This window comes from Pseudophryne corroboree, chromosome 4, assembly GCF_028390025.1.
Source record: "Pseudophryne corroboree isolate aPseCor3 chromosome 4, aPseCor3.hap2, whole genome shotgun sequence".
Classification (NCBI taxonomy): domain Eukaryota; kingdom Metazoa; phylum Chordata; class Amphibia; order Anura; family Myobatrachidae; genus Pseudophryne; species Pseudophryne corroboree.
In genome coordinates this window covers 692595046-692618705 of record NC_086447.1, presented here as the reverse complement: position 1 = coordinate 692618705, position 23660 = coordinate 692595046, and the positions used below count along the sequence as shown (strand labels likewise).

Genomic DNA, 23660 nt, shown 5'->3' with positions numbered 1-23660 from the left:
TGTTTATCTTTGACTTACCATACCGGCATACTAGGGCCAATTAAAACCTGGAGAAGTATAAATCCCCTACAATGAGATCCAGCAGGTAAACTGGGATAACAACCTATTAACCATGACATATTATTCACGCTACTACTCCCATCAGACAGTATACCTAATAGGGGTTGGGTATGGCTTACTGGCACTGGGGATCCCCAAATAGGAGTAATACACCACCATACTTATCACTATTGAGAGTTTACTCATTATTAAATGGTGGTGCTCTTTTTTACTACTTTTACTATTCTCTATTACATAATATATGCAATTGTGTTTCAGATATAATTGTATGATCTGTATGTATTGTCTTTTTTATTAATAGATATATTGTGCATCCATTGCTCATTGACAGAACTAAGCACTTGGGGGTCTATTTACTAAGCCTTGGATGGAGATAAAGTACCAGCCAATCACTTCCTAACTACCATGTCACAGGCTGGGTTTGAAAAATGACAGTTAGGAGTTGATTGGCTGGTACTTTATCCAGGGCTTAGTAAATAGACCCCAAAGTATAACCAACCAGCTCCTGTCATTTTTCAAACACAGCCTGTAACATGGAAGTTAGGTGCGGATTGGCTGGTAGTTTGTCTACTTTTATCTTTCTCCAAAGCTTAGTAAATAGATCCCTTGATCTTGCTTTTTAGCGAAGACTGCATTAACGCAGTGGAAAGTTTTTCTTTTGCTTTTTCTTTAATTCTATTAGGGTATTGCATAGCCTAAATTTCCACATGCTGCTGTGCAAAACCAGTCTACCAAAGAACTAACTAATTAGCGCCGGGGTGTGTAAAGTTTCCTTCACAAATTCTCTTCCCTTTATAACAGGGCAACAGTAGTAATAAATAATAAGTACATACTTTTTATGCATGAAAAAACAGCAATTTGTCCAAACCCCCAAATAAATAAAACCAGTACTATATACTTAATTTCACGGATGTTAACATTTTACCTGCATCAAAACTGGACCAGCCCTGGAAAACCATTGCAGTTTTAAGAGTTAATAAATCACAGGCAGGAGAACTCCTGCAGTAGTAACAGGTCACAGTCAGTGAGTAAAGATTTCTTTCAGAGAAGAAAATCTGACACATAGCATCAGCAACTGACATTCATAAGTACAAAAGAAAATTATAAACAAGGAGCTTACAGTTCAAAGCTACTCGCAGGAGGAGAACTGAAATGTGTGGTATTTGTGGAATGTCTTCAAGTTACCACTGTGCTATATCTATAATAGAAACGTTTATTGCTTTTAAATTCCTCCGTATACAACTGGCATAAACAAAGAACCACGGCAAAGGCAGATCCAATAAGTTTAAGATTTTTTTTTATTTTTTTTTAAAAGGAGAACGGTGGAAAATAAGAATTCAAGACGTCACTTGCAAACTGTAACAAGTTAAAGAGCCGCTCTTTAATGTGTTGTGTACACTGCAACTTCTACACTCCTCAATGGAGGCCAGGTCAAATAGCTCACCAGGTCCAAGCAGAGAATGAAAGGTACGAAGTACACCCATAAAAGGGCAGTGTGTTGTGTTATCCCCAGGAAGGTACCTGCTCCACAGTAACATAATCTGGAAAACTGTTATGATAACTGACCAATAGTTTATTTAGTGGAGCATGAAAGGTCATCTGACTGTTTAACTCAATGCATAAAAAAAATGAATAAAGCAATGGGGATGGTATTGTTCAGAAGACAGGATGTTTATATTATGGAACCTAGCAGGGGAATGGGCAATAAGCAGTACAGTGATTTCATGAAATGAAAGGCCCCATACGACTATTCTCATACTATGGGAGAGGGCATGATAAAATCATAACACATGTTCACTTGCTTCTCAGATGTTTTCTTTACCTGACATTTCAACCTTTCAAACAAAGGGCATTTTTTATCAACCAAACTTGTAATCTCATTAGCCCACGTTGGTTAAAAGATCTGAAAGATGGGATTTTTCATTTCTTTTACAGTGCTGTAACCTCAGTTTAACCCAGTCATTTCTCAGTAGAACCTATGAACCATATGGAGCACCAAGGTGATCAATGGTAAATTTCAGTGGTAGTCGAGTAACTAGACCCCTTTCATAGCACTGCGTTAGGTCGAAGGGTTATAGATTTTTTTTAAAATAGTCTTTCCCACTATGTCCAACCTTCAGATGTAAAGCAGGTGTATATAGCAAGATGCAGCCAGAGAATAACACAAATCTCTCTTTATATGTTTATGCATAGGTTCTATCCAAAGATTACACAATCTTTATAAGCAAATAAGGCAAGATGTAAAAAGGTGTGGACAACAAAGTAAGCTTTCTGTGCGTTTTTTTTCTGGGAGCTATTCAACTCTTTTTCATGCCAGCAGCCACTAGATGGCGCCCAACGGGACAATTCAATTGTTGCTCCGTTCTGGCGCCGACATTTCAGCTCACCCCCTCCAGGGGTGGGGAGCTGAAATGCGCAAGAAGTGACCCAATTAAGTGCTCAAATGGGACTTTTGGCGTTCTGCCTATTAAGTTTGGTTGGGATTAGCCCCTTTACGCTGCTAAACCCAACCTCTTTGGCGCAATCAGTGCAATAGAAGAGATCAATTGAATACCGCCCTGCGATCTCCTGTCACTTTAGACGGGAGATCGGGTAAGATAATAGAATATTGTCTATAGAATTAATTTCCCAAATTCACAATCTCTATTCTGTTAAAGTCTCCACATTTCCTGTACTTTATATTTTAAATATTTCCATTAAAAGAGATCTACCCTTTAGGTTACTCATGAAAGTGGATGTATTTATCTTGCTTATGTTCTTCTCACAGTGTTACCATTTTTAGCCTATAAAATACTCATACATTATGGGGCACATTCAACCAAGTGTGAGGTCTGTAGGGACCTCACACAATGAGACTTCACAGCTGGTAGCAAACATTGATTATTATTGTATTTGAGCAAAAATATGTAATGTTTCCAATACAATAATACCTGGAGATGTTCGCAGCCACACACCATGCAGGCCTCCAGCAATAGAACTTCCCCCATTACATACATGTATAATCTGAGCATTTCAGGGAAAATAAATGGATGAGAAAAATAATAAACAAGAAAACTGCATCAAAGAACATTCACCTAATGTGGTTGCACACATCATAACCAATACATTGTTGTTGGGAGAAAACGTAATTTACATGTAAATCTGCATGACGAATATGAGCGTTGAGCAGGTAGCGTTAGATATGACTTACCCACAAAGCCATTTTCTCCCACTAGTTTCAAGGCTATCTTGTCTGCCAATACGGAGGAACTTCCATGTGCAATGTTAGCGAAAGGCCCTGCGTGGACAAACACTGGTGTTCCCTGTTAAAAATCCAATTTATTCAGTTAGTCATATTTAAAAGTTTACATTTATAAATTGTTACATGTTATTATAATAATGGTCATACAGATATTTTATTACGCAAATGCACAGCTACCATACACACCCCATTCTGAATAGGAGCTGCATATGAAATTCCGTCGTTTAGGATGCCAGCAGTCAGACGACCAAAAGCAGAATCCCGATGGTGGGAATCCTGACCGGGGTAAGGTAAGTATACTTACATTTCCCCAATGCCTCCCTATTCCTAACCCTCCCTACCAGCAGCCTGAACTTTAATTAGCTGCTTTCATTGTGTGTTAAAAATCCGTACTGTTAAATTTAGATTTAAATTATCAACCTGTACTGGTAGTTGTATTGCCATTACTGGTTGAGTACCCCATATCCAAAATGCTTGGGACCAGATGTATTTTGGTACATTTACATACCGCAATGAGATACCATGGGGATGGGACCCAAGTCTAAAAACAGAATGCATTTATGTTTCAGGTACACCTTATGCACATAGGGCTGAATTCAAATAGAGGCAGTAATTTATTGTGCCGGAAAAAGGGTGATGACATCGGGCTATTCAATTACAGCTCCTTTTCCTTGAGCAATAAGTTACCCGCTACTGCGTGTTAACCCATTTAATGCGAGATAAGTTCCCAGAGCTATGGGTTAACAGGTTTGTGGCACCAGTTATCAGGGCATTTAATGCAGAAATTCATGTTACCTGCATCCTACGGGCTGATCATGGGCTGTAAATAAATAACCCCGACAGATCAATTAATCCATGGTAATTAACAGCGGATAACTGAATCCAGCTCACAGCCAGACAGTAATTTTATACAAATTTTTTTTTTATCATTTTGTGCATTAAACAAGGTTTGTGCACATTGAACCATCAGAAAGCAAAATGTGTCACTTTCTCAGTAGCACTCCAAAAATTCCTTATTTTCGAATATTTAAGGCCAGATTTATTAAGCCTTGGAGAGTGATAAATTGCACGGTGAAAATGTACCAGTCAACCAGATTTTAAGGGGAGAATTCATATGTTTGAAAAGTCGGTTGGGTGTCTATTAGATAGGAAAAAACAGACACCCAACTGACTTTTCAGACAATTGAATATCCCCCTAAATGTCATGTTACAGGCTGTGTTTGAAAAATGCCAGTTAGGAGCTGATAGGTTGGTACTTTATCACCTGCAATTTATCATTCTCCAACACTCGATAAACCTGTGCCTATGGGGCCTATTTATTAACATTATTTTTACTAAAATAATGTGAAAAAGGTTGTTTTCACACCCTTTTCATATTATTTTAGCATCACCTGAATGTATTAAAGGGCATTTGGAGCAGTTTTCATGAAAAACTGCTCCAAACCCTTTTTTCACTTTGTTTTAGTAACCCACATCGCACTCCCCATACTTATAATGGGAAATGTGATGTGGCCAAATTTACGGGGGGAAATGTGAAAAATACCGCAGTGTTCCCTGTGATAATCTCGCCAGCTCAGGCTGGCGAGTTTACAGGGCAGCACTGCAATGTGCACCCTTTTGCCCAGCTTTCTCTGCCCCTGGCAGAGAAAGCCGAGCAGGGACCCGGCAGAGTGATCAGCTATGTGTGTCCCGACACACATAGCTGAACACAGTGTAAAAATAAAAAGTTTAAACCTCCCCCCCCCCCCCCAAAAAAAAAAAAAAAAAAAAACACTCACCTGTTAAGGGAGCCGGTGTTCGCTGCTCCGATGAGCGCTGCGGGGCGCCGGGTCCCCCATGTGCTGCGCTGTGACCCCAGTGCAGTAAAGTGACGCTGTAAAATGGCAGTGCACTTTACAGCCCCGGGGGTCACAGCGCAGGAGAAGGACCGGCGCCCGGCAGCCTCCTGAAGCAGCGTGGACCAGCTCCCTGGACAGATGAGTATATTGATCTTCTGGGGGGAGAGGGGGGTCGACCGGGCGGCGCCGGTAGCAGCGGGGGCGGCACATGCACATCGGTTTTTACGAAAAATACCCCGATGATGCTGCAAAGAGGCAGGGACAGAGCTTGACCGCAAGCTCTGTTCCTGCATGTGATAATTGATACATCCCAGCGATGTAATCAATTATCGCAGTGCGTGTTGGGGCGATTTTATCACCTGTCATCCGCATCCTGGATGCGGATGGTGATAAATAGGCCCCATAGTATTTCAGGATTTGGGAAATGAGAGACTCAATCTGTATAAGTTCCTTTCGGATGCTGACATAGGCTTTTATATGGATGCTGCTGGTTGTAAAGGTTACAGAGTTTATTCCAAAGGCAGTATGACTAGGGGTAAGTGGCCACCTTCTTGCACTCACAAAATACATTACTGTCTTATACTTCTTCCCTGTTTTAAAGGCCATTGTGATTTGGGAATATAGTGTAAGTATTGCAGTCTTTTTCTATTTTGATTATGTACTGTTAACGTTAATAATATACAATATCTGCCTCTCATACAGTTTTAGCAATAATGTGTACACTGGAGCCCATTTATTTAAAGAGCAACAACTGATGCAGGGTTAACTTTATCTCTGGTATAATCCATGCTTTAGCAGATTGTTTGCTTCATGCCCATGAACAGCAGACATGGTTTCTTTAATTTTAACCAGATTTTAAATAGTCAATCTGATGAAGGCACCTGGATCCAATAAAGACAACATTTTGATAGTAATGTATGCCCAGCTGCATTAATGTGCGAGTTTCTTCACAGCAGCTCACCCTTACAGGGGTCACTTATAAAGACACAGTGATAGCCCAGCCCTGACAATATTAAAGAAAAAAAAGAAAAAAAGGTTTGGGTTTGCACCAAAGAGGATTCACATCCCATTCTTCATAATTTAGAACAGCCATAGAAGCAACTCACCTTGGGCTTCCGTTAAACATTTTTAAGCAAGCCAAAAAATCTATTTGTTTTTTTCATTATGGAACACCATAAATCTGTTGCCAAATGTAACTCCAGGATAGGAGCTTTCATTTAAAATTACTATGTTCAGAGAAAAAATAAAAATCTACTTGTTTGCGGTTAAGGTATAATCAGTTTTAGCAAGGGCTATGTTTGGTGAAAGTACTTCTACCTTATTAAAAAATCAATATAGCCAAGAATTCTATATTTTGAATATGGTTATATGCAATTATGGTTTTTAATTGATTTAAAAGCAGGATACTATTCTTAATCGTAGCCCAAGTGGATGGTAAATGATAAAAAAATCATTTTCATCATTGTCATGTCGACCTTAAGCACGGTCTACCTTTTGACACTGTCAAACGCTTGGGGTCAACCTACTGGATATCTTTTTACTATAGATCTATCAACTTGATATCGGATATAAGAATGTTAACATTTACAAGTTTCCTGGTTTCTTTTTTTTCCGGCTGTATATGTACAAGAGGCTTTGGAATGCTCCTCTGAGCTCTGTCTTCTGAGTGCTGGATTTTCGGGCTTGCTGTACGTTAAATCTTTTATGTCATATATTGAACAATTGACAGCACTCAGGCAAGAAAGCACAGAGGCTAGGAGCTGCAGCCTGACTGAAGTTGTTACTTCCTGAACGCACACTTAAGTAAACACAAATATTGGTTCAACATAGCAGATTCAACGACAATTTAAAACCCCTGGTATAAGAGGTCCATCACAGATCCAGCTTCTGCGGCAGGTTCTGAACCTGTTGTGGGCAACACCTCTCGATGGCAATATTGGACATATCAGCAATTATGGCAAGCGGCGTAGGCTCTAGCCATAAAATCCCTGAGGCAACTAAAGCACAAGTATATGTTTGAAAAGATGAGCCTCATCAGACAGATTGTTATTGAGAGAGGACTGAACTACGATTGGTCCTGATGTGCCTTCAGTTACTGTTCTGGCATATACAGTACATGCATTCATGTTGGTGATAGGACGTTGCCACTGAACGCCTAAGACACTTCCGCCAAGTATGACAGCAGACCCCTTTGCTGTTTAAACATTCATGACCGTCCATTTTTTTATCACCACGGTAATTGCGAGCCAACACAGTTTGTACTACATACAAAGTCTGGGTTTCTGCATCACCCTTACCAGAGGTTTGTTTCAGCTGGCTCTCACGTAGCCTACTAGGCCATTGATATCTGGTTTTAGCAACTGTAACCTGGATTTGGAGGTTCCTGCCAAAGAACAACACTGTTAGGGTTAAATTAGTTGTAGAATGGGTGTCATTCTGAAAAAGAACAAAGCAAGCTTCTGTTGTAACATGCCTTGATCCCCAGACATAGCACAGCTTGTTTGTATAAACATTTCCACAATCTGCTTAGCCTAATCATTTGAGGCTGGGTGACATGAAGCAGAGATATCTTGGGGAATGTCATTACTGTACAAGAAAACCTGAAACACTTCAGCTGCAAATGAAGGTTCATTATTGCTGACCAGTTTTTACAGCACCCCAACTATGGCAATGAGGTTTTCGTAATACCTCTACAGTGTAGGAAACAGTTATGGAAGTCACTGCATTTTTATATTTGGAATGGGCATCCATCCCCACCAAAAACATGGACCCCAAAAAGATGGCAACAAAATCAATGTGCATTCACTGAATTGGAGTAGTCGCACAGATGCAGCGGTGTTGGGCCAGTCATGTCTTGTGCTTACTGGTACCCAGAACATTCATGAGTCAAGTGTTCAGGCTGTTGGTCAAGGCCTTGCCTTCAAGCAAATCTTCTAGCCAAGGCTTTGCATGCAGCACTGTACTTTTGAATTCAATATCACAACTACGTTTGCCTATAAGAAGGCTGAATGCTACATACATGAAGGTACAACAACTTGAATGTATTTCCAAAAATTATATCAGTAAAGGACTTTGGGGGTCATTCCGACCCGATTGCTCGCTGCAGTTTATCGCAGCGCAGTGATCGGGTCGGAACTGTGCATGTGCCGGTGCCGCAGTGCGCCGGTGCATGCCGGATGGCCAAAGGCCGTCGTTTCCTAGCGATCGCCTCTGCCTGATTGACAGGCAGAGGCGGTCGCTGGGTGGGAGGGGGCGGCACAGCGGCGTTTGGTCACCGTTATAGGGGCGCGGTCCGGCCAACGCAGGCATGGCTGGAACGTGCGGGGGGCAGGCCACAGCGGCTGCGTGACATCACACGCAGCCGCTGCAACCAGGGGCAGCGACGATTAACTCCCAGCCAGTCGCAGGAGCTGCACTGGTCAGGAGTTACTCCACAAGTACAAAAGCATCGCCGCTGTGCGATGCTTTTGTACTTGTGTGGGGGGGCGGAATGACCCCCGTTGTGTGTATTGATAGGGAGTAGTATTTTAGATTGGTCTTTCATCTCCAAGTCTGAAGTCAATTTTACTAAATGACTGTCCAACTGTCAAATTCCCAAGATATTTTAAATTTGGGGAAGAAGGTATTGATCTGTTTGTAACACGGGATGACAGTGGCCTTAAAATCACTGCACAATCCCCAATGTGACAGCTTTCTTGGCAATCAACCAATGGCATTGTCCAAGGACTCCAAATCAACACAATGTCTTCCTTTTCCAAATAATCTAGCGTCTATACAACCCTCCGCTGCACAGCATAGGAAACGAGGTACGCCTTATGAAATTTAGGAGAGGCTCCCTCTAGAAGTGCAGGGTTTGTTTTATATACATTGAAAGGTTTCAATACCATCTTGAAAGACAGGCTGTTAAATTCTGTCTTGTTGTTAGCATCAGTCACTCACATTCCACGGACATTCTGCTACACCCTACACCATAGGTCTGCAAACTCGGTCCTCATTACCCCACACAGTGCATGTTTTGCAGGTCGTCTCATAGAATCTTTTAAAATGTGTCTGAGTAATTAATACACCTGTGCACCTGCTGGGTTACCTGCAAAACATGCACTGTGTGGGGTAATGAGGACTGAGTTTGCAGACCTATGCCCTACACCCATAAGCGCTGTCTGATGACGGAATAAAAATCCAGGGATTAGATTGTGTGAAACTCAAGCTTTTTATTGTCCTCCAATCCAATTGCAGTTTTCACTGCCAAAGTATCAAACCACATTTCTGAACGATGCATACAGTTTCAACATTCACCACTCACGGTCATACTTTATGGATACGGTAATTACCCCACATGGAATTATTTTCTCCCCCATGTACGTTTTCATATCATATCACTTTCACACATGTGACCTGGGAATTTGCTGGGTCTAGCAAGACTAACAAGACAGCAAATTCCTGTGCCTCAGCCCATCCCTGGTAAAGAACAGTAGTTTGATTTCCCACATACAAAAACCAAGGTAGATGCACGTTAACACACAAAAACCCATGTTTCTGCTGCATGTGCGAAAAGGGTATTACAGCTTTACCTAATTTGTTGTTTTTGTAAGAGAAGATTATATTCACGATGGAAAGGAAAAGGATACTGCTGACCCTGTATCAAGCCCCATGTTCACGTTTTGGCCAATTAACTGTGGGGTGAGCCAAAATGCTTGCTTTACAGTGAAGGGTTTAAAACAGGCCAGTGCATTTTTACAGTAAGTGTCAGACTGGCTGTCCTCTAATGCATAAATATTTCTCATCTTATTCTCCCAAGTTTCTACATTGCTGGCTCATGCCCAAAAGGGCCCTTTGCAGAAGGGTCATATACAAAGTCAATTGTTAAATCTGCATTGTACTGGAACATGTAGTACAGGTTGAGTATCCCATATCCAAATATTCCGAAAATACGGAATATTCCGAAATACGGACTTTTTTAGTGAGAGTGAGATAGTGAAATCTTTGTTTTCTGATGGCTCAATGTACACAAACTTTGTTTAATACACAAAGTTATAAAAAATATTGTTTTAAATTACCTTCAGGCTGTGTGTATAAGGTGTATATGAAACATAAATGAATTGTGTGAATGTACACACACTTTGTTTAATGCACAAAGTTATTGAAAATATTGGCTAAAATTAACTTCAGGCTGTGTATATAAGGTGTGCATGTAACATAAATGCATTCTGTGCTTAGATTTAGGTCCCATCACCATGATATCTCATTATGGGATGCAATTATTCCAAAATACGGAAAAATCCGATATCCAAAATACCTCTGGTCCCAAGCATTTTGGATAAGGGATACTCAACCTGTATATATAAGATGGAGTATTGTTATCTGGTTGGTCTTTGTAAGTGCCACCATTTTGTTAGCATTAGATACTGCCTTGACTCCACCCATAGCATCTCTATCTGCTGTTTCCATAAATACTGCTACCTGCACTGCACACTGAAATGACAGAACTGCTTCTGATAATGTTTTTGCACATTTTCATTAGAAACTCCACACACCAACCGCTGTCAAATCATCATTTAACACTATACCAAACTGGCAGTGTTGTGACAGTCTCTTCAGTTCAACCGGATAGCAGCAATGGATTCACCCTCATTCTAGTTTCCACCAGAAGTCTGCATCCCTAAACATGGAACGGGATGCAGTCACTTTACCAGCTGTCAGGAGACAGACGCTGGAATCCCGATACCAAGTAATATACCTAACAGCTAGAATCCTGACATCTGCGCTGTATTACCACTCGGTTGGTGGATCCATGCCACCAACAGAGTGGGAATAGAACCTGTAGCGAGCAAAGCTAACCACCGGGCCTGATCCGTGGCGATCGCAGCGAGCCCGCAAAAGGGACTCGCTGCCTTCATTCCAGCAGATGGGATGCCCCTGTCTGCATAGTGACAGCCTGCATCCTGTCTCCTGGGATATCGTATGTATCCCCATGGAACAACTGTTAACTCTGTAGCTCTCAAACGGGCTGATATCATAGCTTTAGCCTTTTGGCCTTTTGCTTTGGTAGACAAAATTAATATGGGAGTGCTGAGATAGTAAGCCTGTCATGGCATTGATGCCTTTCCCAAATTGGAGCCTCTGAGTAAGCATCTTATGTCTATAGCCAACGTGAATTTGTTTAGTTCCATGCCCTGAATCTCGCCTCTAAGCAACTCCATCTTGAAACTGTTGACCCAAATATGAACATTTAGATCTTTCAAGATTAAAATTGGATAGAATGTGCAATCTGGCTTCTGAACCAGAGAATAACAATTCTTGGGTTTAACTCAAAACCCAACCTTATCTGATGCTTTGGCACAGTAATCACTACCCCTGCAGAAATTAAAAATAGTATATTTTGGCTACAGGAAGACCTGTAGTAAAGAACTTTACTGGAGGGCCTTTGAGAGTAAAGACAATATATATATATATATATATATATATATATATAGCCCTGATCTAAAATTCATATCCCAGGTATCTATTGTAGTATAAAACCACAGGTTCCTGAAAAGGTGAAGACAGGCTACCTCCACTGGATCTCCCAGGTGGGCAAAGTGTCTGTTATTCTGACTGCTTGTGTGTAAGCTTTGTGGTATGTCTTTTACCAGACAAAGCTTTACTTCCATTCTTCTGTCCTTCATGAGTAGCAGAAGAAAGACCTTTGACCCATGTTAACACTGGGAGAACATAGAAATGTAATTATTTTTATTTATTAACAGTTTCTTATATAGCGCAGCAAATTCCGTTGCGCTTTACAATTTGAAATAACAATAACAAAATGGGTGATAAACAGTCATAGAGGTAGAAATTCCACACTGTCAGGGTCCTGGTTGGAATCATACTTATGAGCACACCGCTGTAAGGCGGCAATGCTAACAAACATGTAAATCAGTATGTTACTTACACAAAATATAAGATTTCTGACCAACATACCCAGACTATGCATACAACTGGTAATCTTTGAATTACTAGATCGACAACCAGTTTGGATATAATGTGCTGATGAATAGATACAAAAGTAAAACTTGCCTTCTGCCCTAATCTAAACTTTAATAGTAGAGATATTTACTAATTTCTCTTCATGAAATCCTAAATTCAGGACACCTGCTGTAAGGATATTTAATAATAAAAATAAGATTTTAAACCTACCGGTAAATCTTTTTCTCGTAGTCCGTAGAGGATGCTGGGACTCCGTAAGGACCATGGGGATAGACGGGCTCTGCGGGAGACATGGGCACTCTAAGAAAGACTTTGACTCTTGGTGTGCACTGGCTCCTCCCTCTATGTCCCTCCTCCAGACCTCAGTTCGAGAAACTGTGCCCAGAGGAGATGGACAGTACGAGGAAAGGATTTTAGTTAATCCAAGGGCAAGATTCATACCAGCCACACCAATCACACCGTATAACTTGTGTTAAACTAACCAGTTAACAGTATGAAAAACAACATAGTTTCGGTCCAAAACCGATGAAACTATAACATAACCCTTATTTAAGCAATAACTATATACAAGTCTTGCAGAAGTAGTCCGCACTTGGGACGGGCGCCCAGCATCCTCTACGGACTACGAGAAAAAGATTTACCGGTAGGTTTAAAATCTTATTTTCTCTAATGTCCTAGAGGATGCTGGGACTCCGTAAGGACCATGAGGATTATACCAAAGCTCCCAAACGGGCGGGAGAGTGCGGATGACTCTGCAGCACCGATTGAGCAAACATGAGGTCCTCCTCAGCCAGGGTATCAAACTTATAAAACTTTGCAAAGGTGTTTGACCCCAACCAAGTAGCAGCTCGGCACAGCTGTAGTGCCGAGACCCCGCGGGCAGCCGCCCAAGAAGAGCCCACCTTCCTAGTGGAATGTGCCTTAACCGATTTTGGTAACGACAATCCTGCAGTAGAATGCGCTTGCTGGATCGCGTTACAGATCCAGCGAGCAATAGTCTGCTTTGAAGCAGGGCCGCCAACCTTGTTGGCTGCATACAGGACAATCAGTGCTTCCGTTTTTCTGATCCTAGCCGTTCTGGCCACGTAAATTTTTAAAGCCCTGACCACATCAAGGGACTCGGAATCCTCCAAGTCACGAGTAGCCACAGGCACGACAATAGGTTGGTTCATATAAAAAGGATGAGACCTCCTTAGGTAGGAATTGAGGACAGTTCTGCAACTCCGCTCTATCCATATGGAAAACCAGATAGGGGCTTTTATGTGATAAAGCCGCCAATTCCGAAACTCGCCTAGCCGAAGCCAAGGCTAACAACATGACCACCTTCCAAGTGAGATATTTTAACTCCACCGTTTTGAGTGGTTCAAACCAATGTGACTTAAGGAAACTTAACACCACGTTAAGGTCCCAAGGCACCACCGGAGGTACAAAAGGAGGCTGAATATGCAGTACTCCCTTTACAAAAGTTTGTACTTCAGGTAGAGAGGCCAATTCCTTTTGAAAGAAAATGGATAAGGCCGAAATCTGAACTTTAATGGAGCCTAATTTTAGGCTTAAATTCACTCCAGTTTGCAGGAAGTGAAGGAGACGACCCAGATGGAATTCCTCCGTAGGAGGAATTCCAGAAGATCAGCGTACCAGGCCCTTCTTGGCCAGTATGGAGCAATGAGGATCGCCCGAACTCTTGTTATTCTGATTATTTTGAGAATCCTTGGGATGAGCGGAAGTGGAGGGAACACATACTCTGACTGAAACACCCATGGAGTTACCAGGCCGTCCACCACCACCACTGCCTGTGGGTCCCTCGACCTGGAACAATACCTCCGAAGCTTCTTGTTGAAGCATGAGGCCATCATGTTTATTTGAGGTACGCCCTCATCTCTGCAAACAACTCTGGGTGGAGGCCTCACTCTCCCAGATGGAGATCGTGTCTGCTGAGGAAGTCCGCTTCCCAGTTGTCTACACCCGGAATGAAGATTGCGGACAGCGCCACCGCGTGCTTTTCTGCCCAGAGGATGATTCTTGTTACCTCTGACATTGCCGCTCTGCTCTTCGTTCCGCCTTGTCGGTTTATGTAGGCCACTGTCGTTACATTGTCTGACTGAACTTGAATGGCCCGATCTTTTAGAAGATGAGCCGTCTGTAGAAGACCGTTGTACAAGGCTCTCTATTCGAGACTGTTCATTGGAAGGCTGGATTCCAGACTTGACCACCTTCCTTGGAAGCTTTCATCCTGGCTGACTGCTCCCCAACCTCTGAGACTTGCATCCGTGGTTAGAAGGATCCAATTCTGAATCCCAAACCTGCGGCCCTCCAGTAGGTGAAAAGTTTGCACCCACCAGAGGAGCGAGATTCTGGCTTTCGGTGACAGACGTATCCTCTGGTGCATGTGAAGATGAGACCCTGACCATTTGTCCAGGAGATCCAGCTGGAAAGACCTGCATGAAATCTTCCATACTGTAGAGCCTCGTAGGAAGCAACCACCTTCCCCAGAAGGCGAATGCATTGATGAACCGATACTCGGGCTGGCTTCAAGACATCCCGGACCATTGTTTGCATCACCAACGCTTTCACCGCCTGCAGAAACACCCACTGCACTTCCGTGTCGAGAATCATCCCCAGGAAGGACAGTCTTCTCGACAGTTCCAAATGTGACTTTGGAAGATTCAGAATCCATGATCCCAGAGCAGTCGAGTTGTGAGAGCAATGGACTGCAACAACTTTTCTCCCTTGACGATGCTTTTATCAGCAGATCTTCCAGATATGGAATTATGGGGGTAATTCCAAGTTGATCGCAGCAGGATTTTTGATAGCAATTGGGCAAAACCATGTGCACTGCAGGGGAGGCAGATATAACATTTGCAGAGAGAGTTAGATTTGGGTGGGTTATTTTATTTCTGCGCAGGGTAAATACTGGCTGCTTTATTTTTACACTGCAAATTAGATTGCAGATTGAACACACCCCACCCAAATCTAACTCTCTCTGCACATGTTATATCTGCCTCCCCTGCAGTGCACATGGTTTTGCCCAATTGCTAACAAAAATCCTGCTGCGATCAACTTGGAATTACCCCCTATGTTCACACCCTGCTTGCGGAGTAGAAGCATCATCTCTGCAATTACCTTGGTGAACACCCTCGGTGCCGTGGATAGGCAGAATCGCAGCGCCTGGAACTGATAGTGACAGTCCAACAGCGCAAACCTGAGATAAGCCTGGTGTGGCGGAAAAATAGGAATGTGAAGGTATACATCCTCGATATCGAAGGATACCAGGAACACCCATCCTCCAGACCTGAGATCACCGCTCTCAGAGATTCCATCTTGAACTTGAATTCCCTCAAATATGGATTTAACGATTTGAGGCTCAATATTGGTCTGAACGAACCGTCCGGCTTCGGCACCACAAAAAAAGTTTGAATAATAACCCTGGTTTTCCAGGAGAGATGGAACTGGAACAATGACATTTGCCCTTTCCAATTTTTGAATGGCTTCTTGTAAGATAGCCCTTTCTGTCAGCAAAGCTGTTACACGCCTGACTTGAAAAATCTGTGAGGTGGGAGCTCTTGAAACTCCAGTCTGTACCCCTGAGATGCAATATTTTGTACCCAGGGGTCCAGGCCTGAGGACGCCCAGACCTGACTGAAATTTCGTAGACGTGCTCCCACCTGCCCGACCTCCAGGCTGGGAGGTCCACCGTCATGCTGAGGATTTTGAGGAAACAGAGCACGGCTTCTGTTCCTGGGAACCTGTCGGTGCAGGTTTTCTGGATTTACCTCGACCACCTCTGAAGAAAGTGGCCGGTGATATGGACTTCTTAAACTTTGCGATCCGAAAGGACTGCATGGTAGACGCAGAAAAGGATTTCTTTGGTGGCGGAGTGGCTGAGGGAAGAAAGGTTGACTTACCCGCTGTTGCTGTGGAGATCCACGCATCCAAAGCCTCCCCAAATACAGCCTGACCTGTGTAGGGTAAGTTCAAAACACTCTTCTTGGATTCCGCATCGGCAGACCATTGGCGCAGCCAGAGTTCCCTGCGTGCCGACACAGCCATGGAAGACGCCCGTGCAGTCAGATCCTTCATAGCCTCCACCATGAAACCCGCAGAATCCTGTATGCAACGTAAAAACAATTCAATGTCACTTCTATCCATAGTATCTAAATCCTCTAGTAAAGTGCCTGACCACTTTACTATGGCTTTAGAAATCCATGCACAAGCAATAATGGGCCTAAGCGCCACGCCTGAAGCAGTGTATATGGATTTGAGCGTACTGTAGTCTCAATTTTGCGGTCTGCCGGTTCTTTCAAAGCGGTAGACCCAGGGACAGGTAAAACCACCTTTTTAGACAATCTAGAAACAGAAGCGTCTACTATAGGAGGGTTTTCCCACTTTTTCCTATCCTCTTCATGGAAAGGAAAAGCAACCAGAACTCTCTTTGGGATCTGGAATTTTTTCTCTAGGTTTTCCCAGGATTTTTCAAATATAGCGTTTAATTCTCTAGACGCAGGAAAGGTAAGAGAGACTTTTATTGTCAGTAAAATAAGCCTCCTCGACCTGTTCAGGAATTTTGTCAGTAATGTGTAAAACATACCTATTGGCCTCAATCATTAGTTGTACCCCTTTAGCAAGGGATGCCTCCCCCCGCAGTATGTCCCCATCACCATCCCCCATATCAGAGTCAGTAGCCGTGTCGACTTGCATTACTTGGACAAGAGCACGCTTTTGGGGGCATAAACCAGGGGACTTGGATGAGGTAGTGGGAGCTGAATACGATAAAACCTCCACAGATTGTTTTAAAACCTGTGTTTCAGTCTCATAATGAGCTATCCTAGATGAAATCTGGGATATCATACCCTTAATAGAAGCCAACCACTTGGGTTCGGGTTCAGAGGGCTGAGACAGTGTATTGCATTCCTGAGTACATGGAATAGACTCTTCTGGAGAAGATACATACTCTGCAGCACAAGATACAGAGTCCATAGAGATGGTAATGTGGGATACATAGCATATATACACACACACACACACACAGGAAAATGTCAGACACAGTTTCCCGCAGTACCTTCAGAGAGACACAGAGTTATGGAGCCAGCCCACACAGCGCCCCAGTAGACAGATATATAATAAATGTCTGGCGCTGACTGTGCAACCTTAATAGACTACAAAGTAATGTTAATAACACTCTCCCCCCCCACTTCTATAACCCCCTGGTACCGCACAGGATGGCTGGAGTTATGTGGAGGGTCAGAGCTCATTGTCAGCGTCTCAGTAGTGTGATCTGCCGGGAGAAAATGGCACTGGTGAGTGCTGGATCAGCTCTGAGAAGCTCTGCCCCCTAAAATGGCACATCTTCCCGCACTTTGTAAGATTGTACTGGCCTGAGGTAAATGTTGCTAGCAGTAGTACAGTGTCCCTGATGGCTGCTGTGACCAGTTTAAGGGTGTTTGCGCTGGCCCAGGGCGCCTCTCACAGCACTGCACTCTGTACCTCTGAGCCCTCTGGAGCGCAGCAACAGCGCTGTGCTCTAACCCCGATAACGCCATTCTCACCGGATCCCTGCTTGTCGACGTCTTCTGGCTCTGTTAGTGGGTGGGGCAGTGCTGCGGGAGCGAGCGGTCGCCTCAGGGGCTTGCGATCGACACACTCAGGAGCTCAGTGTTCTGTCAGCGGAGCTAGTGGCCCTTAACCTCAGAGGGTTGGACACTACCCCCCCCCCCCTAAGTCCCACGAAGCAGGGAGGCTGTTGCCAGCAGCCTCCCTGTGCCTAGCTCTGATAAAAATAAGAAAACTAGAAAAAATCCTGTGGAGCGCCCCTAGCTGTGACCGGCTCTGGTAGGAGGGGCATAGAGGGAGGAGCCAGCCCACACTATTAAACTCTTAAAGTGCCCATGGCTCCTGGTGGACCCGTCCATACCCATGGTACTACTGTGGACCCCAGTATCCTCTAGGACAGTTTGAAAGTTCATTTTCCACCTCATAACAGTATCATATGATGGACTCATCACCATACACAGTCACCATTTCATCGTGGTTTTGGCAGGTGCTGTTACCCTTCAAATGGAGGCACTTAATAACACTGCGGGCTTTGATTCTGTCAATAATGCAGGTTACTGACATCTACCAGCTCCTGAAACTGCAAGTTGACTTTAGTAGCTGTAATTTTCAACTTCTTGCACATAAGGATCAAAGATTATGTTGATCACATTAGATCTGGATATCTTTATAACTTTGTGATGATAAATAAAACTTTATTATACCCCCTCGTATGTAATGATATTTATCACTGTGAAGCCAAATTTCCATATTATGGGCTCATCTGCTCCTGTTGCCCGCTTGAGTAAAGAGACTCCTTTTGTTAGGTACAGTACAGTATGTAGTATTGGGAAGCTTTGTTTATGTAGCAAAAATACATTTATTTCTGAACATATTGTAGATTATAAGCCTGTTATGTCCAACTCAGCCTAGGCCCTATTGCATTTAAGAAAAACATACAGAGCTACTACAGTCCTTTTTCCTTCCGATAGACAATACATGAGGAACTCGCCTAATTTCACCTAAACTATACCTAAAGCAGTACTTTAAACTAAACTTAATCCTGGTGCCAGGTAGCACTTTAGGTCTCAATTCGAGCGCTTTTATATTACCAACTGTATGTTATATTTATTGTTGTTTGCTGACTTCAGTCCTGTTTGGAGAAAGAGCAATATATAAATAAAATTATTATTACTGGGAGTTATTTATTTAAAAATACTTTATTTTTATATGCGTGTTTTTCGTGTACATAGTGCCAACTATTACTGTTTTGCTAAAGCTGTACTTGCTTTCAGAATACTACAAATAAAAAATGATTAGCCTTTATGTCAAGTCCATCTGTCACCACAGCATATACAATTACATAGCCATCTAAAAGAATGTTTACTTGTGGTTAATCGTCACTGTTCAAGACAGTCTTCTACAACCAACATCTGTGAAAACATGACCCATCCTTTCATTAGAGCAATGTAAAGAGGCACAGAGGAGGACAGATAGCCCTGTCTTGGAAAATTCCCATATACTGCCCTGGCTATTGGCTATACAAAGCTTGGGAAAGAAGAAGAGGGATAGAACAAAGACAGGAAGCAACATATATATCACATCCAAGCATATGCAGAATCTGTCAAGTGATATGCTGGATTAGCAAGTCAGAAGCTCTCAAACTAAAAAGCAGGACAGATATGATAACAAACTCGGATAGGCATAACTAAAGACATACAAACAACCAGTTATCCCAAAACTACTCCATTGCAATTGGTCGCTCGCACTTTCATAGGAGCATTGTAACTTTTCTGCTATAAGAATTCAAAAACTCATGTAAAATTAACAAATCTTTGAGTGAAAAAATCGTTTAATATATATTTGCCCACTTTAACGATTTGGCTATTATATTAATGGCAATAGGACTGATTCAGTATTTAAAGCTGGGTACTCACTACACGATATGTTAGACTGACACATCGGGCACATAGACTAGTGTGTACCGGCTAGGTAATTTATGACGTGCCCCTGTGTGGTCCCGCCAATGCTGTCCTGGGGGAAACGGGGGGTTGGGAATCAATCACAAGTGAGGGTCGGGGAGGAATAATATAAAGTTAAGTTATGCTGCAGTGGGGAGGGGGGTTAAAATAAAAAATAAAACAAAAAACAAACAAACACTGGTCACAGGGTTGGGGGAGGGTTTTACTACTAAAAGGGGTGTATTCAATGGATGTCGGACATCTCAGTATTCAATTAGCGGGGATATGGCCGTTCCAGACAATGCTAATCCAACTTTTTTTAAAGTTGGATTTACATTGTCGGAAATAGGGCTAAAACCTGTCGGATTTGGCCGCGAATCCGACAAAACGAGTGGATCGGCAGCCACGTGCTTTCCGACTTGTGGGATAAACGGCACTTTGAGTAGGTCGAATATGGATTCGACCGTAAATTGCTGTTTATTCGACAAGTTGGGAAATCTGACTTGAATTGATTTAATATTATAATAGGATTTTAATTACCTACCGGTAAATCCTTTTCTCGTAATCCATAAGGGATATTGGGAATTCTAGTACGATGCAGTGTAAAGAGCCAGTGCACTTTAAATTTCTTCAGCTGGGTGTGGTAGCTCCACCCCTCTATGCCCCCTCCCACAGGCAGTTATAGGTAAAAACGTGCCCGAAGGAGAAAGGACATATATGAGAGAAGGAACATAACAATAAGTGGTGAGATTTATACACCAGCACACCACTAACATACAACAACCAGAAATGGCTGTTAACAACAACAGCTGAACAGGTAACTACATAACAGGAACCTGCAGAAAAGTCAATGCACTGAGGCGGGCGCCCAATATCCCTCATGGACTACGAGAAAAGGATTTACCGGTAGGTAATTAAAATCCTATTTTCTCTAGCATCCATAAGGGATATTGGGGACTCTAGTACGATGGCGACGTCCCAAAGCTTCCAGAACAGGTGGGAACGTGCAGAGACTGCTGCAGCACCTTTGGCCAGAGTATCAAACTTGTAGAACTTTACAAAAGTGTTCTTCCCCGACCAGGTAGCAGCTCGGTAAAGTTGTAAGGCCAAGACTCCACAGGCAGCCGCCCAGGAAGAAACCACTCATCTCGTAGAGTGGGCCTACAGAGACTTAGGAACAGGTAAGGCTGCCGACACATAGGTCTGTTGAATAGTAAGCCTAATCCAACGAGCAATGGACGGCTTTGAAGCAAGACAACCCTTTTTCTGTGCATCAGAGCACGAACAAAGAATCCATCTTTATGATCCGAGCGGTTGTCTTGACGTAGATCTTCAAGGCTCACACAGCATCCAATGCCTCCGGAGGAGCAAAAGCGCCAGAACCAGACGGAATCACAATAGGCTGATTCAAGTGAAACGTAAAGACCACCTTCAACAGGAACTGCTGCCTAGTACGGAGCTCTGCTCTGTCCTCGTAAAAGATCACCGGTTTCCACGTGAGGTACTGGTCTTCTACCATCATCAGAGGTTCAAACCAGGAGGACTGTAGAAAATCCAACACTAGATTCAGATCCCAAGGTACCGTAGGCAGCACAAAAGGAGGTTGGATGTGGAGTACCCTTTGTAAGAATGTCTGAACTTCCGGCAACACTGCCAATTTCTTCTGGAAGAAAATGGAGGGGGCTGAAATCTGGCCCTTAATGGAACCCAGACACAAGCCTTTATCCATACCAGCCTGCAGGAAACTTAAGAAACGTCCCAAGTGAAACTCAGCAGGCGGATACGTGCGCTCCTCGCACCAAGAGACATATCGCCTCCAGATATGATGATAGTGTTTTGACGTCACTGGTTTTCTTGCCTGAACCATGGTAGCAATAACCTTTTTGGAAATGCCTTTGTGAGCTAGGATATCAGAATTGCAATCAGAATTGCCTGGACTCTTTGATTCCTGATTCACTCTAGCACCTTTGGGAGCAATGGAATCGGAGGAAAAAGGTAGACCAGCCGGTAAGGCCAAGGCGATACCAGTGCATCCACTGCCCTCGCCCGAGGGACCCTGGTTTGCGAGCAATACCAGGGAAGTTTTTTGTTGAGACGAGAAGCCATCATGTCTATCTCTGGGAAGCCCCACCGGTTGATGACCTGCTGGAACACCTGCTGGTGGAGACCCCACTCCCACGGGTGGAGATCGTGACGACTCAGGAAGTCTGCTTCCCAGTTGTCTACACCCGGAATGAAGATTGCTGACAGAGCGCTTGCATTTCTTTCCGCCCAGAGGAGTATCTTTGACACCTCTCGCATACAGGCTCTGCTTTTTGTCACTCCTTGTCGATTGACATATGCCACCGCCGTGACATTGTCCAACTGTACCGGGAGCACACAAGATCCCTGAGCAGAGCATAGGCCTGAAGCAGAGCACTGTAGATCGCCCTGAGTTCCAGAATGTTGATCGGATGGAGGCTTTTGTGGGCTGACCACCTGCCCTGGAACTGCACCCCTTGGGTGACAGCTCCCCATCCCCTTAGACTCGCATCCGTCATGAGGAACTCCGGCCTTACAAAACATTGGAGGATTGTAGCCACCACAGGAGGGAAAGCCTGGCCTGAGGTGACAGTCAAATCATCCGGTGCATCTGTAGATGTGATCCGGACCACTTGCTCAGGCGATCCAACTGAAATGTTCTGGCATGGAACCTCCCATACTGGATTGCCTCGTATGAGGCGACCATCTTTCCCAACAATCTTATGCAAAGATGGATGGACACTCGAGTAGGTCGGAGCACCATATGGACCATCTCCTAAAGTGTTCTCGCCTTGTCCTCTGGTAGGGACACCTTCTGGGCCACAGTATCCAGCAACATCCCCAGGAAGAGGAGCCGCTGATTCGGCTCCAGGTGGGATTTCTGTAAGTTGAGGATCCACCCATGGTGTGACAGAAGGTGGACAGTGCGGCGATATGGAGCAATAAAAGCTCCCGGGATCTTGCTTTTATCAGAAGATTGTCCAGGTAAGGGACAACACTGACCCCCTGAACTCGGAGTTGGATCATCATCTCTGCCATCACCTTCGTGAATACCCTCGGGGCCATGGACAGGCCGAAGGGCAGTGTCTGGAATTGGAAATGATTGTTCCGCAGGGCAAACTGCAGGTACGCCTGATGAGGCGGCCAAATTGGAATATGGAGGTAGGCGTCCTTGATATCCAAGGAGACCATGAATTCCTGTTATTCCAGGCCTGCAATCACTGCTCGCAGGGATTCCATTTTGAACTTGAACACCTTCAAATAAGGATTCGAGAATTTTATATTCAAAATGGCTCTTACCGAACCGTCTGGTTTCGGCACCACAAATAGGTTGACGTAAAACCCCTTGACGCATTGCGGTATTGGTACTGGAACAATGACGTGGGACTGGACCAACTTTTGGATGGCTTGTTGCAACGTAACTTGCATATCCTCCAAAGCTGGTAAGCTTGATTCGAAAAATCGTTGGGGAGGAGTACTGACGAACTCCAGCTTGCAGCCTTGAGAAACGCGATATCTGACCCAGGTATCCTGGCAGGTCGTCTCCCAGACGCGGCTGAAGTGACGCAGTCGAGCTCCCACCTCGAGATCCCCTTGGGGTGGGTGGGAAACGTCATGCTGATGCCTTAGCCTAAGCAGAACTGGTGGTCTGTTCCTGGGAGCTGGTGCTTGCAGGATTTCTGGACTTACCTCTGGTGCCTCTAGTCACATTGGAGGCGCCTCTGGCCTTAGATCGAAATCTGTGAGATGAAAGGACTGGACAGAAGGCTTCGGGTAGGAGCATCTCGCTGGTGGGGCCCCAGAGGGGAGAAACGTGAACTTTCCAGCTGTAACTTTGGAAATCCAGGTATCCAATTCAACCTCAAAGAGCCATTCCCCAGAAAAGGGGAGGGATTCCACACTAAGTTTGGATTCTGCGTCCGCAATCCACTGACGCAACCACAAGGCCCTGCACGCCGACACTGCCATAACAGAAGTCCTAGCATTAATGTTCCCCATCTCCTTGAGCGAATCACAGAGGACACATGTAGTGTCCTGAATGCATTT

At 43.9% G+C, this 23660-nt stretch overlaps 1 protein-coding gene across 2 annotated transcripts in view; it reads right to left on the bottom strand.

The window, feature by feature from the left end:
- Positions 1-23660, bottom strand: part of MTHFD1L (methylenetetrahydrofolate dehydrogenase (NADP+ dependent) 1 like) — a 598574-nt gene that overhangs the window by 284592 nt on the left and 290322 nt on the right. For both annotated transcript variants that reach the window (XM_063917907.1, XM_063917906.1), the window contains exon 20: positions 3251-3362. In XM_063917907.1, coding sequence (XP_063773977.1) covers positions 3251-3362 — 112 coding nt within the window. The remainder of the gene's footprint in view (positions 1-3250; positions 3363-23660) is intronic.